Genomic DNA, 24,813 nt, shown 5'->3' with positions numbered 1-24,813 from the left:
AAACCTGAAACAGGAAGTTCCTTGGGTCGGCAGTTTCCCAACTACATTCCAGGGACCGCCGAGGTCCCACAGAGGGACAGCCACGCAGGGACCGAGCTGGGCCCCACACGGTTTCGGCACGGTACCAGTCCTGACGGCAGCTGCCGCCACCAAGACCCCTGCGCGTTGTGTCCGTCCCCGCAGAGCGCAGGGTGGCCGTCGCGCTGACGACACAGGGAGTGGGACGCCCCGAGCCACCTCCAGGAGCAGCACCCTGTGACCAGCGTCCCACAAGCATTTGCGGGAGTGGGAGAACGTGGGCTGCCTCCACACAGGCTCCGAGAAGAGAAGAGGGGCCGGGTTCAGGTCACCCACCGCCGAGGGAAGCTCTCCCTCCACACTCCCGTCACTAGGCCGTCCTGCCCTCCATCCCGTCAGCCCGGCTCCAGCTGGGGCTCACGGGCACACACTTGGCACCCACTCAGCCTGATGCAGGGCCCCCAGCCAGAGAGAGATCCCACTGACACAACGGAAGGAAACCGCCCCTGCGAAGTGGTGCTCCAGCCACGGCTCGGCCGCGCTGAGGAAGGGTCAGGCCGGGGGAGGCCGCCCAGAGGACCGGCCGACGGCCTCCTCCCGCCCCGCGGCCCGGGCGGCACCAACTCCATGCGGGGCTGCGCCCGCCCGACCTCCGAAGATGCCCAAGGAAAAGTGAGTCTGCCCTTCGCTGCAGACAAGGAAGCAGGCTGACAGGCAACGTGGGGACCCGGAGACCACAGATGCTACTCCTCAGACGACAATGGCTGCTACCCCTGGGCACCTGGAGATGCCGGGAGCTCCACCAGCTCCGGCGCCCCAAGGACCTGGTGCAGCAGGGACCATCCCCCGGCTTTCCAAATGGGAAAGCAGCCGAGGTGCCGAGAAGCTGAAGATGTGGACGCGCCCGGGCCCACAGCCTGTTGGTGAACACCTGGGGCCCACGTTCAGCAACAGCCTGTGAAGCCCAGGCCCGGACAGACAGACGGACAGACAGGCCCTCCTCCCACTGGCGGATCGGCCAGCACGGGGGCGGGGCGGGAGGAGGTGATGGAGACCCAGCCAACAGGGAGCTGCTCACCCCTGCGCCCTGGACAGCAGCCCGCGCAGCAGCCGTCACGCACCGCCCAGAGCCGCCTGCCCACTGGGCGAGCCTGAGTGAGGAGCACGGCCAGATCTGAGCTGAGGCCCGTCACCTCACTCCACTGCAATCACAGCCCCAAAGCCCCCCCCAGCGCTGCACACAGGGCAGCCCTTCCTCCTCCGCGTTCCCAGGTCTGCGGTCCGAGGCTCGCCAAGGAAGGTGTGCCCAGAGGTCCCCTCTGCCTTCAGCCAACGGGGCCAATGTCCCCTGGCCCATAGGGTCCGTGGTCCTGGGAGTGTAACCTGGTCCCCCAGCTCTGGGCCTGTCTCTGGTCTCTGGAACCAGCCACTGGCAACGGCCCAGAGCCCTGAGTGTGTGGGGAAAAAACAAACGCGCTGGGAGAAGCTGTCATTCAAACACCACCAGAGGCTGGGCAGGAGCAAAAGATACATCCTGAGAGCCCCCACCAGCCACAAGAAATCCACCCAGGGTGTTCCAGTATGTGCCCGCCTGAGGGTCTCTGCGTGGAGAGATGCAACACCTGTAGCTGGGGAGCCACACCCCTGACACTGCTGTCCGCGGCGTCCTGGTACCTGGAGGCCAACCCTCCACTTGGCCACGCTGACAAAAGCCGACGGTACCGTCTTCAGACAAGAGGAAAAGCGACTTACCCCCGAGGGCTGCCATCGGGGACCTCACCGGCACACCTTCACCCAGCCCATCTCCAAGAAAGCAAAGCGGCGCGGGCAGTGCCCGGGATTTGTGAGGGTGGGATGTGGCCTGGTGGCTTAGATCTCATGGTCGGAAGTTCACAAACATATTTAAAGACCTTTTAAAAACCAGACTACGACATTTGATTTTGACTTTGTTTACCACTTAGAAAGGCCTCTCTGAGACAATAAAATTTCATGTTAAGGTCAAGAGTTCTGTAGTCTGGGTCTGAACAAGCCTCAGTCTCCCTGGATCTCCGAGGACCGTCCAGGCTGGTGCTCTATTATTTGGACTCCGAAAAACCCTCCATCAGCTCCTCTGCAACACACCAAGCCACACAGCAGGCCATCACGGCTACAGCTCTGAGGGGTCAAAAGCCCTCCACGGCCCTGAAGCACCTGGCCACTTCCAGGAGCTATGCTTGGCTTAAGGTCAGACCCACCCCAGACCCCAAGGCTGGCAGGCAGCCCGCAGATGCCCCTCCAGGGCCTCCCGTTCCGGTCAGTCCTCAGGTTCTCCAACCGGCTCCCTGCCACCCACACACTATGGAAGCAAAGGCTTGGCCAAACTCGCTGCTGCCCAGACACAAAGAAACAGGAAGACCAGGAGCTCTCCGACCAGCCCCAGGCCAGCACCTCGCACACCCTCAGTGACCGTGGTACTGACCCTGCGCGGAGAGGAGGGCAGGTGCCGCTGCCCCTTCCACAGACGGGGACTGCGGCGCGGACAGGCTGGCCGGCTCTGTCCAAGTCCCACGCCTGGTGGCAGCAGAGCCAGGAACAGCCTCCATCTCACTGGGGGCTGGGCTCTTTCCCGGTACCAAGCTGCCTCAAATACAAGGCCAAAGCTGGAGTCAGGGACAGGGCACTTGTGACGCTAGAAATGAGGAGGAGGGAAGTGGGAGAGTGCGGTGCACTCTCGGAAGTGCCTGGATTCGCCCACCAGAGGCTGCCTGGTGCGCCTCGGGGAGAGGGTCGGCCACGTCCTAACCAAGCATTCTACCACCAAAGGGAAACAGATGACATCGTCGGAGCTCAGGTGGAAGGCATGGTCCAAACCAGGAGAAACCCACAAGCATGAAAAGGCCGCAGGCCTGCCCAGCCCGGTATCTGCACGCCGCGGGGAGGGCTAGATGGAGCCGGACACGCAGCCTCCCGTGGTAATTTTCCTGCAGCCACTGCCACCGAGCTAACCACTCAGAAATTGATGTCATTCTGGGGATGAACATTTTTTTCCAGTGCTTGAATAAAAGGGGGAGTTTCACATTTTATCCACTTCCACATGCCTTAACAATAAAAACTTATTTAAAAGATCCATGAATATGTAAATGACATTTTAAATATGGAAATGCAAAGCATGCAAGAAAACAGTCTGGGTGTGAAATATTAATGGCGTCTCATCTTGCTGAGAGGAGACAACACAAGCTGGCTGCAGCGGCAGGATGGGGAGCCCCGGCCCCTGCTCAGCAGACAGGGCAGCGCCCGGGGCTCTCCTGGGCAAAGGGGGGCGGGGGGCGACCTTGCCCCAGGAGAGCCGCTGCGGACCCACACTCTGCCCGCCCCCACCTCCCAGCCCCCTTGCTCCGCTGCTTTCCCCTCCAGAGCCACCAGGACCAAACCGGGTGTCTGTGTCAGTGCAGCCTCAGACCGCACACGTTCCACCAGCACGGCGTCTACACTGCCTGCTGCACAGATGGGCGTGAAGGGGCACCAGAGTGAGAGCCGAGTCCTCCCTCACCCAAGCAGGGCTGGAGGGCCCCGCGAGGACAGCGTCGTCTCTGGGACACGAGCGCAGGGTAACCTCCAGGGTCAGAGGCTGGGGACTCGGCTACAGGTCGAGCTGGGCACAAACTCACCAGCAGGCCCATCAGGCTCGGAACCTTCGGGTCTGCGTGTGGAACGGAGGGCCCAGAGGTCGGCCAAAGTCCTCAGCTGGTGATGGCAAGGCCTGTGTGGGACACACACACACGCCCCTCCAGGTGGCAGCACACCTGTGTGTGTCCACCGGAAGTGAGTGTGACAAAAGCAAGAGACTGATGACCCCTAACAGAACAAAGGCCATCTTCCTATAGAAAATGCCTCCACCCTCCCTCCAGGGAGCTCATGGTGCTTTAAGGACCTTCCTGCAAGGTACTGACGGCAAAGGAGTGAGCAGGCCTCTCTCCACACGACAGAACAGGAAACCAAGGAAGACGAGCTGTTGCTGCTCAAAGTGTGGTCCTTGGACCAGCAGCATCGGCAGCACTGGGGCGCCAGCAGGAAATATAGGAAATACGGAGCATGGTCCCCATTTCAGACCTGCCGAGCCCAAGCCTGCGGTGAAAGCCCAACGGGCGCTCTTTACACTCACTGAGCTGGAGAAGAGCTGGGCGGACAGACTGCCGAGCGGTGACCCCACAGGAGTCACACAGCACAGAGCAGCCGCCGTGCCCGGCCCACCGGGGAAGCCCTCTGGGCAGTTAAGTCCCCCAAGTACCAACTGCAGCCATGGGCTTCCACATACAGCTCCTGGCTCATCCTCACACAAGCCTGGGCGAGGCCAAGGGCACTGCTAGGTGGTGATCCCACACCGGGCTGGCACAGCCGGGAACCCCACAGTGTTTGCCAGCGAGACCAGACTTCCCTCTGGACCCAGCATGGACCAGATTCTCCCTTAGCGGGAGGGGGCTTGCTCTCAGGTACAGAGGCCAGGCAGCCACGGTCTGGAAAGTGAAGCAACTCCAACAGGCTCAGGGCCAAGCTGGAGCGGCCGTCAGCCCTGAAGGTCTGCACCCACCATCAGAGGTGCAGCACGGGCGCCCGGCCTCCACGTCCCTGCCCCGAGGCTCTCACCCACACTGATGGGGAAGCAACTGGAAGACCCAGGAACCGCCACTCAAGGAGAGGAACGCACAACCCAATTCCCAGGGAGGCGTCTGCGCAAGAGGTCCATTCATCCCCAGTGCTTTCGGTCACTGCTCTCCCCACCCTTTCTAATTGGCCACAAAATTTAGAAGCCTGGTAACAGCACTCCCTCTGGGGAGGCCACGGAGGAGGGTCTGAGGAGAGAGCCGCAGGAAGTGGCTCCGAGGGCTGCAGGCACCACCTCACGTCCAAACGCGGGCGCTGCCAGCAGGTGCTGTGCCCTCCGCCCGGCGAGGAGGCCGGGGCCCTGCACTCAGCTGCATGCTCACAGCAACTGCGGCTTCTCCTCTTCCTGCCAGGAGTCCCAAGCAAGCAGGGAGGCCCGAGAGCTAACGTGACTGGCAGGCTCGGGCAGAGCCCAGAGGCTGTGCCCACGCTGCGGCGCCCCAGACGGCGGGAGGGCACAGGGGAGCGTGCTCGGCCCCAACACCCCAAGCAGGCCCCACGCGGCAAGGCTGGCCCCTAACGTCCCTTAAGAGACACAGCTCTGGGGCGTCGGCCGCAGCTCTTCCCACACCACCAGGGAGGGAAGGAAGCACCCTGACTTCCTGAGAGGTCCGTGTCAGCGCGCGGGCACCAGACGTGGGCTGGCGAGCCCTCCTGTGGCAGCCTGTCCCACAGAAGGGGGAACTGGCTCAGTAGCGACAGAGACGACGGCTTCCTGCCACGAGCCACGTGTGCAGAGCAACCACCACCCCGGGAAGCAGACACCGTGCCAACCCCATTTTGGAGAGAAGGGAAATGAAGCCTTCACAGGCGCCCGGCCCCAGCGGAGGCCAGTGTCGCGGGCAGACGCGTGTCCTGCCTCCTCGGTCGTCAGCCTGGCCCAGGCACCCGGCAGACACGCCCGCCACGGTCCAGACAGGCTGCTGAGAGCCGGTGCCGCTCGGCCCGGGTGGGACTAGGAGGGGCGCCGGGGACAGGGGCAGCTTCTCCAAGCTGGTGCCCCCGGGACGCGCCCTGGGAGCCGGGCCGGGAGCCCTTCATCCGCGTCCACCACCGGGCGGACCAGCCCAACCGCAGACTGAGGACCGGCAGCTGGAGGGGACGGCGGCCGAGGTCTGAGGCAAGCACCAGGAGACGCCAGCAGCTGCCCTCTTGCAGATGCCCCAGCTCTGGGTCACCCCGGATGCTCTCTTCTGGGGTTTTGCTGTTTTCCACAATTCCGGCCGGATCTAATACAAGAGCTAGTTCCTCTAAGAAACGTTCCTTGGTCTACTAGGTAGCCAGGAAGTAAGAAAAGATCTCTCCCGGGGAACAAACAGCCTTATATTTTCTCAGTGCTTCCATATTCACGTGTGAGTACATGTGAGCATGTACACGTGTTTGTGTATGTGTCTACACACACGCACGCACGCACCACATGGCAGGCACTCACCCCACTGAGGTTCACGTAACGCCATGAAGCAGCCAGCGCTTTTTACAGACATGATCTCAATGACACTGCCGAGCGCCGCGGCCACTAGGGAAACTGGCCAGCCCCACTCGGGCACCAGGCACAAACCTGGAGCACAAAGTACCTTCCCAGATGCCAGATAACTCATCACTTAGGTATAAAGCAGAACAGCCAAGTTCACTCGCTAGTGGGTTTTAAGCCATCAATCTGCCACAAAGCGAGGCCAAGGGGATGACGGGGAGAGCTGGCGGGCACTGCGGCCGGGGCAGGGGCTGGGACCCAGGAGGCCGGTGCCAGGCCGGCCAGCAGGCAGCTGGACATGCCAGCTCATCCACTCCAGCTGCTGCCACACCTGATGCACCAGAGCAAGGGAGGGCGGGACTGATGGACAACTGGACAAACGGAAGCACCAGCCACGCTCCAGGGTCAGCACCGAATACGTCCCGCCTGCCCCGATCCTGGTTGGGCCAGGGCAGGGACACAGGCACCCAAAGAGCCAGCACATGTCCCCCTCCCACCCCACCAGGACTTAACAGCGTGTCTTAACAGGGGAGAGAGGAGAAGACATTTACTATTCACTCAACAAACAACTGCTAGGCCTCGATTCTAGCAGCACAGCCCCCCGAAGTCACTGTACGCTCATGGAGTTTACATTCCAACAGGGAGAAGCACACGAGAAATGTTAACCCACCGATCAACACACGAATGTGTCAGGTTAGTGCTGTGAAGAGCGAGGCAAGCCCGGGAGGAAAGGACAGCTGACAGCACGGGGACAGGCAGGACAGCCTCTCCACACGCGGTGACTTAAACGCACGCTTCGGTCACACCAGCCACATTTCAAGTGCTCAAGAGCTGCGTGTGGCCAGCGGCCACTGCCCCCAACAGCACGTGGACCACTGCTAGCACCGCAGAGAGTCCCGCTGGATGGCGCCGTCCACCCCGGACAGACTGCTAGGCCGCCCTAGACGGCTGTGCTCTGGCCTCTGCACTGAAGCAGCAAGCCACGGAAAGCAGCCCAGCGCCAACTCTCAGAGAACCTAAAAGGGCCCTGGGAGACGGTCAGCATGTGAATAAATGTCATCATGACCGATTCGCAGGAGAGAAAACGAGGGCTCCATAAAGTTGGAGCTTCCTCAAGATCTCACAGCCAGTAGTCGGAAGGAAGGTGCGGGGATGAAGCTACAAGTCAGAGCCCGACAGTCCGGGGCTGTGTGTCTGCCAGGAGCCACTCCATCCCCCACCCCGGAGACACACACACACGTCTCGGCGCTCCTCCCTGTGGCCACATGCCGTGTGAGCCGTGTGACCAGCACCAGCTGTGGGAGCTCAGCCTGGCCTGAAGAAGGGGCTTCCCGGTCTAGAACCGTCGAGCTCATGGCCGGCGTGCCCCACGGCGTCCTTGGAACCCGCGCGCCACACGACCACCACGGAGGAACGCGTGGAGACGAGCCTGGGACACAGGCTGCTTCCACACCTCCTGCCAAAGCCCACTCACGTCGAGTGGCACCAAGAGCTGACCGGACAGGCGAGGCCCTGGTCTTCATCACTGAAAACCCCTGGGGCCACTGCTGCGGGGACAGTAACCAGGCCAAGGCAAGCGTGAGACCAGGTGGGGGACGGCTGGCGCTCGCTCAAACCACCCCTGCCTGGGACGGGAGCAGACCATCCTCCACGACGGCTTCTCTGCGGCTCCCGTGCTCTCCCTGCCAGGCTCAGCGCCCTCCTGGGGGACGAAGGGTCAAGAGGGCCTGGGAAGGTCCCCACAGGGCACACACGAGCCACCCTGGCAAGAGGCTGAGACAGACTGGCCGTGGCCCGTGGGCAGCACCGTGGTGCAGACTTCCCTAGGGTCCCTGCCTCCCAGTCAAGGCCACTGGGTGATCACTGAACCCGTGGAAGCCCACGGAGCTGGGGCACCATGCAAGACGGAGGGAGCACAGAGGAACGAGGCAAAGCCTGGCCCCCACGATGGCGCCCAGCCCGCCCAGCAGAGGACAGGGTCAGAGGCTGGCCAGCCCGTGCAGAGCCCGACCTGGGCCTCTGCCCGCCTGACGTCCAGGCTGGTGGCCCAGGACGGGCCCAGCGCAGGCAGCCCGGCCGCAGGCCTCACTCCGTCTGTCTGTCATGTTACTGCACACCATCAACGGCGCCGTTCATTCGTCCACTCGCTCAACAGTGCTGGGCCAGGCCCTCCTCTGGGCCCAGGGGGCTCGCACGGCAGGGGGGGACAGGGCACGCACGGAGCGTGTTGAGGGCAGGCGTGCACAGTGCCACTTGCGGCACCGTCACCAGGAACTGCCCAAGCACGAGCCCAGGAGGGAGGGCCGGGCTACGCGCGGATGCCTGAGCGAGGAGCGCCGCAGGCGAGGGCGCCAGTGGGCCTGAGCCAGCTCTCACCCAGCTGCCCCACTATCCCTCGGTCCAGGGGGAGGAGGACTTCGGCGCTGCTCTATGGCACTCCCGCCTGCCTGGCCGGCGGTAGGCCATGGGCGGAGTCGCATCCACACTCGCGCCCCTAGTCTAGATGGCTAAGCCAAGCGCAGCCTCCACAGCCAACCACCCTCTCCAGCCTTCAGGTGCTTGTCGACCAGGCCTCTTGGTGCCATCACCACGCATCCAAAACTGAATTCCCGGTTCCCTCTGCCTTCACCTGCTCTTCTGCTAAGTTCTCCAGCAACATAAGAGGCAAATCCACCATTCACACGCTCTCACCAAAGACCTCACTCTTGTCTTTTTGTCTTACCTGCCACGTGTGATCCACAGCAAACCCCACATCCCCATCTTTCAGGTGTGCCCACACCTTCAACCCCTTCCCACCCCCAAAGACACACCTTCTCACTCCTAATGAGCCCGCCGGAAAGCTCACCACTGCCCTGCCCTGCGCTACGCCAGAAGTCACACTTTCCCAGGCACCTCAAACAAGAGGACAGTGACAGCCATGGCCATAACCCCCAGCCAACACTGGCTCACTGCACCAGGCACACTCCCAGCACTTTACCGAGGTTCTGTGGCGACTCACACGGCAATCCTACGACCTATCGCCATCACCTTCACAGGTGAGGCAGAGAAGATGGGGACACGGCGACACACAACTACTCCGTGGTGGGGCAAGACTGGACCGCAGGAAGCCTGCGTTTAGACCGGCGAGAGCTTGCAGACCCTCCCCGGCCCGGGTCAGACACAGCACGAAATCCAGACAGATGCACAGGGAGCAGGTTCTCCCGCCCACGCGCTGGTCATCAGGAATCTTCTGCTCCCGTCGCTGGCCTGGCTGGCCTCTGGACAGCTTGAGTCTACCATAACTCACACACACACAGGTGACAAAGGTAACAAGGCCTAATCGTATTCCGAGGTTCGAAACGACAGACTAAATGGTTTGCACAAAGTGAGAAAAGAGCCACATTAAGAATCATGACTGTCATGCTGATCTGAAGCATCCCTGGGAGGCGCAGAGAAACCCATCAACCTGGCAGATGCCAGGAAAACACAGTAGCCAAGGGCTCCACCTCCCGAGGTAGATGGTACTCCATCCGTTCATTCTCAAGCCCCCTTCACTAAACAACAATCATCTCCTCCCAACGCTGCCCAGAGCCCCCAGCATGAGGAGGGCAGCGCCATGTGGAGGGGGCCGGCCGGCTCCCCGGTCAGTGGCCCAGGCCAAGTCACCAGGAGGCTCCCAGGGGCGTCCAGGACCGGCCAGAGTTCTAAGGCAAGACCAGGGCTCCAGGCGCTGCAGGGCTCCTCACACACTGACAGCTTGAGGCCAAGGGCTCTTCTGAGACATGCAGAGCCCAGAGGAGGAAAGACCTGAGCTTCGAAACAAACTGCAGGGCTTCCCTGGTGGCGCAGTAGTTAAGAATCTGCCTGCCAGTGCAGGGGACATGGGTTCAAGCCCTGGTCCAGGAAGATCCCACATGCCGCGGAGCAACTAAGCCCGAGCGCCACAACTGCTGAGCCTGCGCTCTAGAGCCCGTGAGCCACAACTACTGAAGCCCGTGAGCAACAACTACTGAAGCCTGCACGCCTAGAGCCCGTGCTCCACAACAAGAGAAGCCACTGCAATGAGAAGCCCGCGCACCGCAACGAAGAGTAGCCCCCGCTCACCGCAACTAGAGAAAGCCCGCACGCAGCAACAAAGACCCAACGCAGCCAAAAATAAATAAACAAATTTATCAAACAAACAAAAAGCTTCAGTCATTAGAGCAGCCCAGAGCTGGTGTGCTTCGGGGGTGATCAGGCAGCCTTTGAAGCTGAGTGTACAGAGGGATCATCAGCCGCGAAGAGCCGGGCTCGGCAGGAGCGCACGGAGCGCGGCAGGCAGAACCACGACGTCTGCACGGCTTCTCCTCGCTCGCTTCTACAGCAGGTTCTAAATCCGCATCAAGGATGCAGCCTGAGGCTCACACCTGCCGGCCCATGACGCACGTCTCCAATGGAGCAGAGACACGCATGACCAAGGGTTCTCTGCAGCCACACGTAGTACCTCTCAGGGACCGCTCAGGAACTGGGGCTCCAGCCCCAAATAAACCGTGTGGAGCTCCTAGGACTCACAGACCAGGATTCAAACCCTGTTTCTGTGGCTTCCTAATTGTTCAACACAGGGCTCGACTGCTGCAACAGAGGACAGCAGCACCATCGCGCAGCATTCAGGTGAGATGGAGCCGGGTACCGACAACGGCTCAGCCAGCTTCACCACTCTCAGCATCTCCACCACGCGGTGTGCACAGGTGAGAACCGGGTACCGACAACGGCTCAGCCAGCTTCACCACTCTCAGCATCTCCACCACGCGGTGTGCACAGGTGAGAACCGGGTACCAACAACGGCTCAGCCAGCTTCACCACTCTCAGCATCTCCACCACGCAGTGTGCACAGGTGAGAACTGGGCCCCAGGAGCCCCCGCTCCACTCCATCCCCCACTCTCCACCAAGGCAGAGAAATGCAGGCATCACAGCCCCACGTGTCCCCCACAAGCTTCCCTGCTCCCCTGTCCTTCGAGGTCGTCCACAAGGTTCTGAGCCACAAAGAGACACAGCCTCCCGTCCACCCCGGCCCACAGCGCCCCTGGCTCTGCAAACGCCAGGGCTATGGAGTGAGGTGCTGGGTCCCGAAGACGCCAGGATGCTCTTGGGACCCGCTAGGGCACAGGCGGCTGCATGGTAGTGTCAGGGGAGCTCTGCACGGAGAACACTGACAGGGACACACCTAGAGCCGCTCACAAACCCTGAATACTCGCGTGTCCTCAGCACACCTCCAAGGAAACAGGATCAGCGTTCAAGCGCCAAAACCAGTGCTGCGGCGGCCACAAAAGAAAGGCAAGGTGCCCTGGGCTGTAACTAAACTCCTGTCCAAAGGCACTGACACACCCATTCATCTCAGTGACCAGTGGCACCCTGGAGCTGTCCGAGGTCGGCCATGAAACGGAAAGCACAGAGAGGCTGGCCTGGCGGTCCAGGACAGCCTGCTAACAGAGAGGCACACAACTATTAGCTCTCCCTGAAGGACACGCTTTACAAGGTGCCAACCAGAACCCCGCGAGACCTCTGGCCCCACCACCACCTGCACGCCACCTGGGGTCTCCTGAGCGCTGCTGAACACCAGGCACCTCCTGCCATCTTGCCCCCCACCCCAAACAGCCCTCCGAACCCTCCGACCGGACCCCCGCCTGCCTGCGTGCTGGCCAGACCCCAGGCTTTCACCCTCTTGCCAAGGTGCCTCTTCCCGCCTAACCTGAATTTCTGCCCAACTGCCTTTAAAGACGTGAGGAAGTGAAATCAGCTGTTCCCGCCTCACGAGGTTTCCTGGCCTCCGCACGGACCGCCCCCATCACGGCCCCGTCGGCCTGCTGCTGTGAGAGCAGCAGCTGCCCAGACCCCTGCGAGCGTGAATGGTGCGGCGCACATGTCCTCTCCCCGTTCTGCTCGGCGAGGGCCTCGAGGGCACTGGAGCCCAGCTCCCTGCCACCTCCTCACAGGGCCTGCACGGGACTCTACCATGAACAGATGGGGCAGGAACCCGACGGCCCCTTATCGGCTGAGGTCTTAAGAACATTCCCGGGCTTCTCTGATCCGCTCCACCACCGGGAGGAGGGAGATCTCCCGCGGGACCTCCCTGAGAAGAAGGAGATGACGCACGTACGCACTGGGCACGACGCCAGCACACGGAAGCGCCCCTTGGGTGGCCGCGCGGTCAGGACCGGTCTGCTGAATGAGGGTGGGACCGAGAGCACCTCCACCCGGCGGGCAGGCAGCCGCGCCTAGGTCCTGTGCCCCGCGCTGTCACACCTCACCTCACCTCCCGGGGCCCATCCTGCAGAAGAGGTGAGGCACACAGCTCTTTCTCGGGATGCCCGAGACTCAGTTGCTCCTGGGTGACTGCATCGGCTCTCAGAGGGAGCCCAAGGGTCCTGAGAGGTGGACAAGTTGGCAGGAGTCACGCAGACCTACCAGCCACCACGAAGGACTGCTCCCAGAGGCGGAGAGTCCATTCCTGAACCAATCCCAAAGAAGAGACGGGACGGCTGAATCCATATGTGTGACCACAGTCGAAAGCACTGCCGGAGCTGCGGACGAGAGCTACATTCACGAAGCTGAGAGGCTGGATTTCCTGCTGCTGCTCAAAGCAGGTCATTTTAGAAAGTACCTCTCAGTTTGGCGGGAGAAAAATGCAGACAAGTTTCCATTCCTCTAATAGTTCATTCTTTTTCAAATTCAAAGTAAAATAAAGAGGATCGCCTGGAAAAATGTCAAACACTTTAATTTCAAATCACTTTTAATGCCTGTTTCATCTGACAGTAGCTTTGAAAGCAAAAGGCAGTCTTTATCATTTGAGGATTTTTTTTTAACTTTTTAAAAAATTAATTAACTTTTTTTTTTTTTGGCTGTATTGGGTCTTCGTTGCTGCATGCAGGATTTCTCTAGTTGCGGCAAGCGGGGGCTACTCTTCATTGCGGTGTGCAGGTTTCTCGTTGCAGTGGCTTCTCTTGCTGAGGAGCACAGGCTCTAGGCGAGTGGGCTTCAGTAGTTGTGGCACACGGGCTCAGTAGTTGTGGCATGCGGGCTCAGTAGTTGTGGCACGCGGGCTCAGTAGTTGTGGCTCATGGGCTCTAGAGCACAGGCTCAGCAGCTGCGGCACACGGGCTCAGTTGTTCCACGGCATGTGGGATCTTCCTGGACCAGGGCTCGAACCCATGTCCCCTGAATTGGCAGGCGGACTCTCAACCACTGCGCCACCAGGGAAGTCCTCATTTGAGGTTTTTAAGCTAAATTGATGTGATTATGTCCAACATAACCAGATGCTTCTAAAAGCCAATTTTCAAAGAGACATCAGCCCCCCAAATAAGAAAGCCTTCCTTCAGTTATTAATTATTGAAACGCCAACTGCACGGGGGTGAGGCCGTGGAGGATGTTCGCGGAGAGCAGGCTGACTTCCACCCCCAACCAGCTAGCCAGCCAGTGCAGGGTACCCGGGGTCCCTCTGTGGTCACCGTCCTCTCAGCCTGCCCCCAAGCCCTTCACCCACTAGAGGGGCTGACCTCACTCAGCTTTCCACCCTCAAGTGAATCACGTGGGAACTGACTAGTTTAACACCATCCTCCACAGATACCTGGTCTGGGGCAGACTTTCAACCCCATTTGGGCCAGTGAGAGTGACTGGGGTGGGGGGAGTCTGCCGCCAGTGGGGGTCTTCAGACAGGTTTCCTTGTTCCAAAAAGGAGACCCAAGAAGGAGACCTCTCTTTCCGCCTCTTATGCGACACCCAGAACCTGGTCAGCCACCCTGAAAGCACGAGAGAAACCAGCCTGGGCCCCAGGGGACAGAGGCGGACAGCCCTGCAACAGTCCAAGCGCAGCTCGGTGAGGAACAAGCATTTGGTTTGGTGCCCTACGCGGCACAGAGCTCCACAAACCCTTGGAATTTCCTGAACGACGTGAGTGCCTTTTGTGAACAAGCCCCTTCAGCCAGAGCCCTGGGCAGGAAGGGCGGGGGAGAAGCCAGAGGAACCAACCAGCAGAAGAGAAGTTGGAGCTTTCAGTTCCACCCCCGCCCCGCCTCCAGGGAGGGGAGCGGAGATAGAGACCAAGTGAATCACCAATGGCCATGATTGGCCATTAAGTTTCCTACTTAATCAAGCAGGAAACTCCATAGACACTGCTGAACAATGCGGCTTCCGAGTCACTGGACACAAGGAGGAGCTGGGAGGGCAGCACACCTGGAGAGGACACAGCAGCTCTGCCCCCACCCCACACACACACTTCATGCATCTCTTCCCAGCAGGCTGATCCCAGGTGCACCCTTTGTAATAAACCAGTAATCCTAAATAAAGTGCTTCCCTGAGTTCTGTCGATCATTCTAGCAAACCGGCAGAGAGGGGCTGGGGGGACCCTGAATTTGTAGTCAGATGGAGTGCGGGTAGCCTGGGAACCCCGAGGCAGGCGCGCCTTGTGGGACCGAGCCCTCACCTGTGGGGTGTGGCTGACCTGGGAGTGAGTGGCGGAGCTGAACTGACTCCTGGGGCACCCAGCAGGTGTCAGAGGCAGAACTGGTATGGAACCAGTTCCTCAGGGCCTGGAGGGAGTCAGAGCTGCCTGCCCGGGCGTGGACACGAATGGCCCGGCTGTGCTGCTACGTGGGACCCTTCCCGAGGACACAAGTCCACACACGTACAAACACTCAGACACTTCAACCCAGGTTCCAGGTCTCCACACGTTCATGGGGCCACTCAGAGCCCACGCCTCCACAAAGACGCAAATGCTCCTGGTGGGGCGCACGTCTTCCTCCCAGACCCCATGCCCTGGAAGCCAGCCCAGGGCTCCAGGGCTGATCTGCCACAGCGTCCAGATGACAGTACACCCGCTGCCCCAGCTCCCGCTCACTCAGGCCGAGGCAGGGATGGTGAAGCACAGCCACTCCTCAGCCAGGGCACACTCACCGGCACCCTGCTTTCCGAAGCGGACATGTCGCCACAAAACCATGGGCCGCCAGGCCTACCTGCTGGTGATGGAGCTGTTCCTGTCCTTGAGGGTGAGCTCGCGCTGCTGCAGCTCCACGATGAACCTGGACAGGTCCTCTGGGGTCCTGGGGGGATCAAGAACACATGTCAGTGCTGGTTGTGCCCTGAAGGGGGACTGGCTGACACGAGAAGGCGGCCCAAAGCCACGCCAGCCACTGGCAGTTCACAGGCCTGGGGCGAATTAGGGCCTGTGCACCATCCCCGGAGCAGCGGGGTGTGGAGCTGTGCTCTCACCGCCAGCTGGGCTCACACCACAGCCAGCCGCTAGCCACGTAACACTGGGGACACTACTTTTATAAGCCCTGATTTTACTTCACCTGTAAAAATAGGGTCGATACACAACAATGTCACCATGCAGAGGATTTGAAGCGAGGTTTAAAAGCACCTACCAGGCAGCAAGCAGAGGAGGTGCCCAGTGCATTCCAGTTGCCTTTCCTCCCTTCCGCTTCAAAATCCAGGTATGAGAACAGCAGCAACGTAACAACCACACAGATACACACATGCCCAGTGCCTTGTAATTTTCAGAAGCATTCCAGCTTAACGATCTCAGTTAATGCTCAGAGCAGCCCTGCTGTCTACTGTTTCCATTTTGCAAATGGGGAAACTGAGACTCAAAGACACTGAGGGCTGGTTCAAAGGCCACCCACGCTCAGCAGCACTAAGCCTCAGTCTGAACCCCCTCCTCTAGCTCAGCACCACGGCTCGGGAGAACACACACCAAGAATGGCTTTGACATACAGGTGGCCAACAGGGACACGAAAACATGCTCAACATCGCCAATTACTAGAGAAATACAAATCAACGCTACAATGAGGTACCACGTCACCAGGTCAGAATGGCCATCATCAAAACGTCGACAAATAGGACATGCCGGAGAGGGTGCGGAGGAAAGGGAACCCCCCCACACACTGCTGGTGGGAATATAAATTGGTACAGCCACTATGGAGAACAGTATGGAGGTTCCTCAAAAAAGTAAAAATGGAACAACCATATGATCCTGCAATCCCACCCCTGGGAGAGGGACAGGAGAAAACTCTAATTCAAAAAGATACGTGCATCTCAATGGTCACTGAAGCACTATTTACAAGAGCCAAAACATGGAAGCAACCTAAGTGTCCATCAGCAGATGTGGATAAAGAAGATGTGCGTGCACACACACACACACACACACACACACACACACACACACACACACACTGGAATACTACTCAGCCATAAAAAAAGAATGAAATAATGCCATTTGCAGCAACATGGATAGACCTAGAGACTGTCATACTGAGTGAAGTTAAGCCAGACAGGGAAAGACATATATCATGTGATATCACTTACATGTGGAATCTAAAAAACGGATACAAATGAACTTATTTACAAAACACAAATAGACCCATAGACATAGAAAACAAACTCATGGTTACCAAAGTGGGGAGGGGGGGATAAATTTGAAATTTGAGATCAACATATACACACTACTGTATATGAAATAGATAAACAACAAGGACCTACTGTACAGCACAGGCAACTATAGTCAATATCTTGCAATAACCTATACTGGAAAAGAATCTGAAAAAGAATAGATGTATTTAACTGAATCACTGTGCTGTACACCTGAAACTAACAACATTGTAAATTAACTATACTTCAATTTTGTTAAATGGCTGATTTTATTTGTAAAATGTCTTTGAGAGACAGAATGGAACTCCCAGCGGAGTGCAAACAGTCCTGACACCTGCATGGGGCACGCAGACTAGACGGCTCGCTGGTGTGCAGCGGCCGAGAGGAGGTGAGCGCAAGGGCCGGAGCCAGAGCCCAGGGCTACGCAGGGGCCACGGCTCGGTACCCACAGGCCCTCCTCCCGGCCCCCAGAGCCAGCGCACTGCCCAGTTTCCAAGAGCACTCTCTGGCCTCCTCACCCCTCCTGCTGAAGTCGGCACCTGCAGTCACGTCGTACCCAAGGACCGCTCACAGAAACCTGCTGAAACCGAGCCTCGAGTCCAGGGCCCACAGACTCTGCACCGCAGGGCCCCTGGGGCCTCCTCACCTCCCACCGGACTTTCCTCTGCCGCCTGAACACGGCAGTCCGCCTGCTCCCCGAAACTCTGCGATTGTTAACCCTGGGCCTGCAAAGCTCTTCCCTCAGTCTCCCCGAGCCTAGCTCGGTCTCAAAAGAGAGGTCTCAGGAAAGATGTCACTTCCTCCAAGAAGCCCCCAACCCTCTCCCCACCCCATCACGACCCTCGCTGCACAGCACCACCACCTCTGCTATCAGTCTGGGGTCTCTCGGTGTCTGCCATCGCTAGAACGTTAGCCCAAAGACGTCCGCTTGTCGGTGGTACGTCCTGACAGCCCGGCGCAGCCCCTGCAGAGAGGGGGCCCATGGCCCCACTCGTCACACACAGGGGTTCTGGCATCAACATTCCTCCCAAGGTAATTCCACGATCTCTCCCTTTCAGACCACCTCATGGAGGCCCTTCCCTGGCCACCAGAAGAAAAACCCTTTCTTAGACATTTTGCGAGGACGTGGCCTCAACGTGTGAGAACCGCTAGGCACAGTGCCGAGATTTCTACCCTAACTCTGCCCTGAACACAAGCCAACTTTGTGATTAGAAAATACTTACATTGGGGCTTCCCTGGTGGCGCAGTGGTTGAGGGTCTGCCTGCCGATGCGGGGGGCATGGGTTCGTGCCCCGGTCCAGGAGGATCCCACATGCTGCGGAGCGGCTGGGCCCGTGGGCCATGACCGCTGAGCCTGCGTGTCCGGAGCCTGTGCTCCGCAATGGGAGAGGCCACAACAGTTAGAGGCCCACGTACCACAAAAAAAAAAAAAAAAAAAAAAGAAAATACTTACATTGAAAAGATGTTTACCAGTAGAAGACCTTGAGAAACTAAAACCTAGGAGGGGGAGAGGTTGAACCAGCCTTGAATGCCAATTCCCCATTCTTTTCAGAGCTTCCTAATGTTTTCCAACCTCAGGGAGTTAAAGATACTAATAGGAAAATAAGTAAGCAAAACAAGTAAACCCTTTTAAGCCAAGAGATATTTTTTCTGAAACACTTTTAAGAGATTTAAGTTGTTTTCTATTTTTCTATGTTAGTCAAAGGAGTATGCAAACTATTATTAAATCAATGGGAAGTTTATTTAAAACCAATGAAGCAACTTGCATGTCTACTTTTGCAAGGCCCCCAGTCCCCATGGGCCCAGGACCAGCCAACGCCATGTGGGACAGGCAGACGGGTGCCCAGAGGGTGACTGGGGGAGCATGACGACGACCGGCCTCCTCCTCACTCCCCTTCCAGGCTGGGCCAAGTCTGCTCAGACCTGAAAGAGCAGGAAGAGCCCGTGGAGAAGCATCTGTCAGACAGACGGCCACACACTCTGCGGGGCCCCTCACTAGCCGAGGGGCAGCGATACCCTCCAGGCAGAAGCCTTCCTGGAAGCGGGGGAGCAACTGGCAGAGTCCGGAGCACGTGGCAGCAGTTTAGAAACAAGAGTCCTGCCCTGAGGTACAAAGTAGCCCCACAGGCTTCCCTGAGGGCGCAGTGGCTGAGAGTCCGCCCGCCGATGCAGGGGACGCGGGTTCGTGCCCTGGTCCGGGAAGATCCCACGTGCCGCGGAGCGGCTGGGCCCGTGAGCCATGGCCGCTGGTTTTGGTATCAGGGTGATGGTGGCCTCGTAGAATGAGTTTGGCAGTGTTCCTCCCTCTGCTATATTTTGGAAGAGTTTGAGAAGGATGGGTGTTAGCTCTTCTCTAAATGTTTGATAGAATTCGCCTGTGAAGCCATCTGCTCCTGGGCTTTTGTTTGTTGGAAGATTTTTAATCACAGTTTCAATTTCAGTGCTTTCGATTGATGTGTTTATATTTTCTATTTCTTTGTGGTTCAGTCCCGGAAGGTTGTGCTTTTCTAAGAATTTGTCCATTTCTTCCAGGTTGTCCGTCTTATTGGCATAGAGTTGCTTGTAGTAATCTCTCGTGATCCTTTGCATTTCTGCCGTGTCAGTTGTTACTTCTCCTTTTTCATTTCTAACTCTATTGAGTCTTCTCCCTTTTTTTCTTGATGAGTCTGGCTAATGGTTTATCAATTTTATCTTCTCAAAGAACCAGCTTTTAGTTTTATTGATCTTTGCTACTGTTTCCTTCATTTCTTTTTCATTTATTTCTGCTCTGATCTTTATGATTTCTTTCCTTCTGCTAACTTTGGGGTTGTTTTGTTCTTCTTTCTCTAATTGCTTTAGATGTAAGGTTAGGTTGGTTCTTTGAGATTTTTCTTGTTTCCTGAGGTAGGATTGTATAGCTATAAACTTCCCTCTTAGAACTGCTTTTGCTACATCCCATAGGTTTTGGGCCATCGTGTTTTCATTGTCATTTGTTTCCAGGTTTTTTTGAATTCCTCTTCAATTTCTTCAGTGATCTCTTGGTTATTTAGTACTGTATTGTTTAGCCTCCATGTGTTCATATTTTTTACAGATATTTTCCTGTAATTGATATCTAGTCTCATAGCATTGTGGTCAGAAAAGATACTTGATATGATTTCAATTTTCTTAAATTTACCAAGGCTTAATTTGTGACTCAAGATATGATCTATCCTGGAGAATGCTCCATGAGCACTTGAGAAGAAAGTGTATTCTGTTGTTTTTGGATGGAATGTCCTATAAATATCAATTAAGTCCATCTTGTTTAATGTAACATTTAAAGCTTGTGTTTCCTTATTTATTTACATTTTGGTGCAAGTGGTCCATTGGTGAAAGTGGGGTGTTAAATTCCCCTACTATGACTGTGTTACTGTTGATTTCCCCTTTTACAGCTGTTAGCATTTGCCTTATGTATTGAGGTGCTCCTATGCGAGGTGCATAAATATTTACAACTGTTATATCTTCTTCTTGGATTGATCCCTTGATCATTATGCAGTGCCCTTCTTTGTCTCTTGTAATAATCTTTAAAGTCTATTTTGTCTGATATGAGAATTGCTACTCCAGCTTTCTTTTGATTTCCATTTGCATGGAATATCTTTTTCCATCCCCTCACTTTCAGTCTGTATGTGTCCCTAGGTATGAAGTAGACAGCATATATATGGGTCTTGTTTTTGTATCCATTCAGCTAGTCTATGTCTTTTGGTTGGAGCATTTAATCCATTTACGTTTAAGGTAGTTATCGATATGTATGTTCCTATTACCACTTTCTTGATTGTTTTGGGTTTGTCATTGTAGATCTTCTCCTTCTCTTGTGTTTCTTGTCTAGAGAAGTTCCTTTAGCATTTGTTGTAAAGCTGGTTTGGTGGTGCTGAATTCTCTTAGCTTTTGCTTATCTGTAAAGGTTTTAATTTCTCCGTCGAATCTGAATGAGATCCTTGCTGGGTAGAGTAATCTTGGTTGTAGGTTTTTCCCTTTCATCACTTTAAATATGTCCTGCCAATCCCTTCTGGCTTGCAGAGTTTCTGCTGAAAGATCAGCTGTTAACCTTATGGGGATTCCCTTGTGTGTTATTTGTTGCTTTTCCCTTGCTGCTTTTAATATGTTTTCTTTGTATTTAATTTTTGATAGTTTGATTAGTATGTGTCTTGGCGTGTTTCTCCTTGGATTTATCCTTTATGGGACTCTCTGTGCTTCCTGGACTTGATTGACTATTTCCTTTCCCATATTAGGGAAGTTTTCAACTATAATCTCTTCCAATATTTTCTCAGTCCCTTTCTTTTTCTCTTGTTCTTCTGGGACCCCTATAATTCAAATGTTGGTGCGTTTAATGTTGTCCCAGAGGTCTCTGAGACTGTCCTCAGTTCTTTTCATTCTTTTTTCTTTATTCTGCTCTGCAGTAGTTATTTCCACTATTTTATCTTCCAGGTCACTTATCCGTTCTTCTGCCTCAGTTATTCTGCTATTGATTCCTTCTAGGGAATTTTTAATTTCATTTATTGTGTGTTTGCTCTTTAGTTCTTCTAGGTCCTTGTTAAACATTTCTTGTATTTTCTCCATTCTATTTCAAGATTTTGGATCATCTTTACTATCATTACTCTGAATTCTTTTTCAGGTAGACTGCCTATTTCCTCTTCATTTGTTTGGTCCAGTGGGATTTTCCCTTGCTCCTTCATCTGCTGTGTATTTCTCTGTCTTCTCATTTTGTGTAACTTACTGTGTTTGGGGTCTCCTTTTCACAGGCTGCAGGTTCGTAGTTCCCGTTGTTTTTGGCATCTTCTCCCAGTGGGTAAGGTTGGTTCAGTGGGTTGTGTAGGCTTCCTAGTGGAGGTGACTAGTGCCTGTGTTCTGGTGGATGAGGCTGGATCCTGTCTTTCTGGTGGGCAGGACCACGTCCGGTGGTGTGTTTTGGGGTGTCTGTGAACTTATGATTTTAGGCTGCCTCTCTGCTAATGGGTGGAGTTGTGTTCCTCTCTCGCTAGTTGTTTGGCATGGGGTGTTCAGCACTGTAGCTTGCTGGTTGTTGAGTGGAGCTGGGTCTTAGCGTTGAGATGAAGATCTCTGGGAGAGCTTTCACTGTTTGGTATTACGTGGGGCCGGGAGGTCTCTGGTCGACCAACGTCCTGAACTCGGCTCTCCCACCTCAGATGCTCAAGCCTGACAACCGGCTGGAGCACCAAGACCCTGTCAGCCACACGCCTCACAAGAAGAGAGAGGAAAGGAAGGGAGGGAGGGAGGAAAGAAAGAAAGAAAAAATAATAATACAATAAAGTTATGTAAGTAAAAAAAAGTATTAAAAATTTAAAAATTAAGAAGTAATTAAAAAAAAGAAAGAGAGCAACCAAACCAAAAAACAAATCCACCAATGAAAACAAGCGCTAAAAACTATACTAAAAAAAAAAAAAAAAAACGGACAGACAGAACCCTAGGACAAAAGCAAAGCTATACAAAGTCACACAAAGAAGCATACACATAGACACTCACAAACAGAAAAAAAGGAAAAATTATATATACATAAAAAAAGAGAGCAACCAAATCAATAAAGAAATCTACCAATGATAATAAGCTCTAAATACTAAACTAAGATAAACAGAAAACCGGAAACAAATTAGATGCAGAAAGCAAACCCCAAGTCTACAGTTGCTCCCAAAGTCCACCTCCTCAATTTGGGGATGATTCGTTGTCTATTCAGGTATTCCAGAGATGCAGGATACACCAAATTGATTGTGGAGATTTAATCCACTGCTCCCAAGGCTGCTGGAAGAAACTTCCCTTTCTCTTCTTTGTTCACACAGCTTCTGGGGTTCAGCTTTGGATTTGGACTCGCCTCTGCGTGTAGGTTGCCTGAGGGCGTCTGTTTTTCGCTCAGACAGGACGGGGTTAAAGGAGCAGCTGCTTTGGGCGCTCTGGCTCACTCAGGCCAGAGGGAGGGAGGGGTATGGAGTGCGGGGCGAGCCTGCGGCGGTAGAGGCCGGCGTGACACTGCAACAGCCTGAGGTGCGCCGTGCGTTCTCTCAGGGAAGTTGTCCCTGGATCACGGGACCCTGGCAGTGGTGGGCCGCACAGGCTCCCGGGAGGGGAGGTGTGGATAGTGACCTGTGCTCGCACACAGGCTTCTTGGTGGCGGCAGCAGCAGCCTTAGCATCTCATGCCCGTCTCTGGGGTCCGCGCTGATAGCCACGGCTCGCGCCCGTCTCTGGAGCTCGTTTAGGCAGTGCTCTGAACCCCCTCTCCTCGCGCACCATGAAACAATGGTCTCTTGCCTCTTAGGCAGGTCCAGACTTTTACCCGAACTCCCTCCCGGCTAGCTGTGGCTCACTAGCCCCCTTCAGGCTGTGTTCACGTAGCCGACCCCAGTCCTCTCCCTGGGATCTGACCTCTGCAGCCCAAGCCTCAGCTCCCAGCCCCCACCCGCCCAGGTGGGTGAGCCGACAAGCCTCTTGGGCCGGTGAGTGCCGGTCGGCACCGATCCTCTGTGCGGGAATCTCTCCGCTTTGCCCTCCACACCCCTGTGGCTGCGCTCTCCTCCGCGGCTCCGAAGCTTCCCCCCGGCTCACCCCCATCTCCGCCCACGAAGGGGCTTCCTAGTGTGTGGAAACCTTTCCTCCTTCACAGCTCCCTCCCGCTGGTGCAGGTCCCGTCCCTATTCTTCTGTCTCTGTTTTTCCTTTTTCTTTTGCCCTACCCAGGTACGTGGGGAGTTTCTTGCCTTTGGGGAGGTCTGAGGTCTTCTGCCAGCGTTCAGTGGGTGTTCTGTAGGAGCTGTTCCACGTGTAGATGTAGCTCTGACGTATCTGTGGGGAGGAAGGCGGTCTCCGCGTCTCACTCCTCCGCCCTCTCGAAGGCCCCCCAACAAGTGATTACTGTGCACAACTTACAACCACTGAGCATTTGCAGAGACGGAGAAATCCGCACAGCAGAACAATCGTATAACGCTGCAAGGCAAGACACCAAAAACTTCTGGGCCACCCAGAAAACCATCTGCCACACACCTGACAAAGACAACATTCCCTGAGGCTCTCTGTCAATTTGATAGACAAATATTGTTTCAGAACTTGGTCCAAATCTAAAAGAGGAATCCCAGAAGACAAAGCAAAGTAATTTACCTACAAATGCCATTGCAAGAACACTGGAAACTAACAGTTGAAATCAAGTGACTGCTGTGGTTACTATGTAAGAAAAGGGTACCAGACGTTTTGCCGATTTGATATATCATCAACCATCTCCTTCAAAATAATTATAATAATACAACACAAAATACGATACAAAAACCAGAAGTAACTAATGAAAACACAACAGCAAGGCTGCTATGAACAGGGCTGCTCCATCACACAACTGCAGGGGGAACTGCAAGTTCCCGCGGTCATGGAAGTTTGTTTCTGAGGCGGAACTGTAACACGGGAGAATCACTGCACGTTCTGAGACAGGAATTCTCAGCACCTACGGACGCTACACCGTCACCCTTTCAACAGCCTTAGGAGGTCGGCACTGCCAGCACCCCGATTCTACAGCGGGGGACGCGGGGGCACAGGAGAGCCAAGAGTAACCCACACCCAGACCGCCAGGCTGAGGCCGTGTCCCTGACTCTGTGCTGTCGTGTCCAACAACTGCAGACTAGGTGTAGGAACTGTGCCATATGCACGACGCCATCGAGACAGTAAGTGTAAGTGACGTGAGGAACAGTCCAACAATAACAAGTGTATACGGACACTGAACAAAGCAAAACCAGAAACCAGATTAAGGGCAGTTCGAGTAAAAACATCCCTGGGGAGGTAAGAACTGGAAGAAGATGTTTAGGAACAGGCAGAGTCACATTCCGGTTGTGGGATTCCTGGTATTTTGTTCCTTTTTTCAAAAAGAGTCTATAATTTTGTTGTGAGAACTTCTCCAGCTGTGGAAGCCAGGAGCCACGGAACTGGTGGCCAGCTGTCAGCTGAGCCCGCACATCACGCTCACAAGGCATCTTCGTGGGTTGTTCCAAAGAGCCCCCAACCACCATGGCCCAGCGGCCGCAGGGACAGCCCGTCAGGACGCCCAGGACCAGCGCACCTGCTCTGGCTCCGTCACTGTGCCCGCCGGCCAGGTGTGGACGGCTGGTTCTACACGGCGCATGGGGGCTGAGGGGCTGCACGCCATTCCCGAGGCCCAGGCCTCTTGCCCCTGAGCCCTGACCCAGGCGGAGAATGAGGCAGACGCGTGCGGTGTATTGTAACTGCTTGTGCATCCCTCCACCCTCGCTCTCCAAGCTCTGCGAGGCTGACAGCTGAGCACAGGAAGGAAGAGGAACAGCAT

At 55.8% G+C, this 24,813-nt stretch overlaps 1 protein-coding gene across 1 annotated transcript in view; it reads right to left on the bottom strand.

Annotated features, from left to right (window-relative positions):
- MAD1L1 (mitotic arrest deficient 1 like 1) overlaps positions 1 to 24,813 on the bottom strand; it is a 311,083-nt gene that overhangs the window by 226,298 nt on the left and 59,972 nt on the right. The window contains 1 exon segment of the mRNA XM_032605902.1: positions 15,097 to 15,183. Coding sequence (XP_032461793.1) covers positions 15,097 to 15,183 — 87 coding nt within the window.

Source organism: Phocoena sinus, chromosome 15 (assembly GCF_008692025.1).
Source record: "Phocoena sinus isolate mPhoSin1 chromosome 15, mPhoSin1.pri, whole genome shotgun sequence".
Classification (NCBI taxonomy): Eukaryota; Metazoa; Chordata; class Mammalia; order Artiodactyla; family Phocoenidae; genus Phocoena; species Phocoena sinus.
This window is presented reverse-complemented; position numbering and strand designations above follow the sequence as displayed.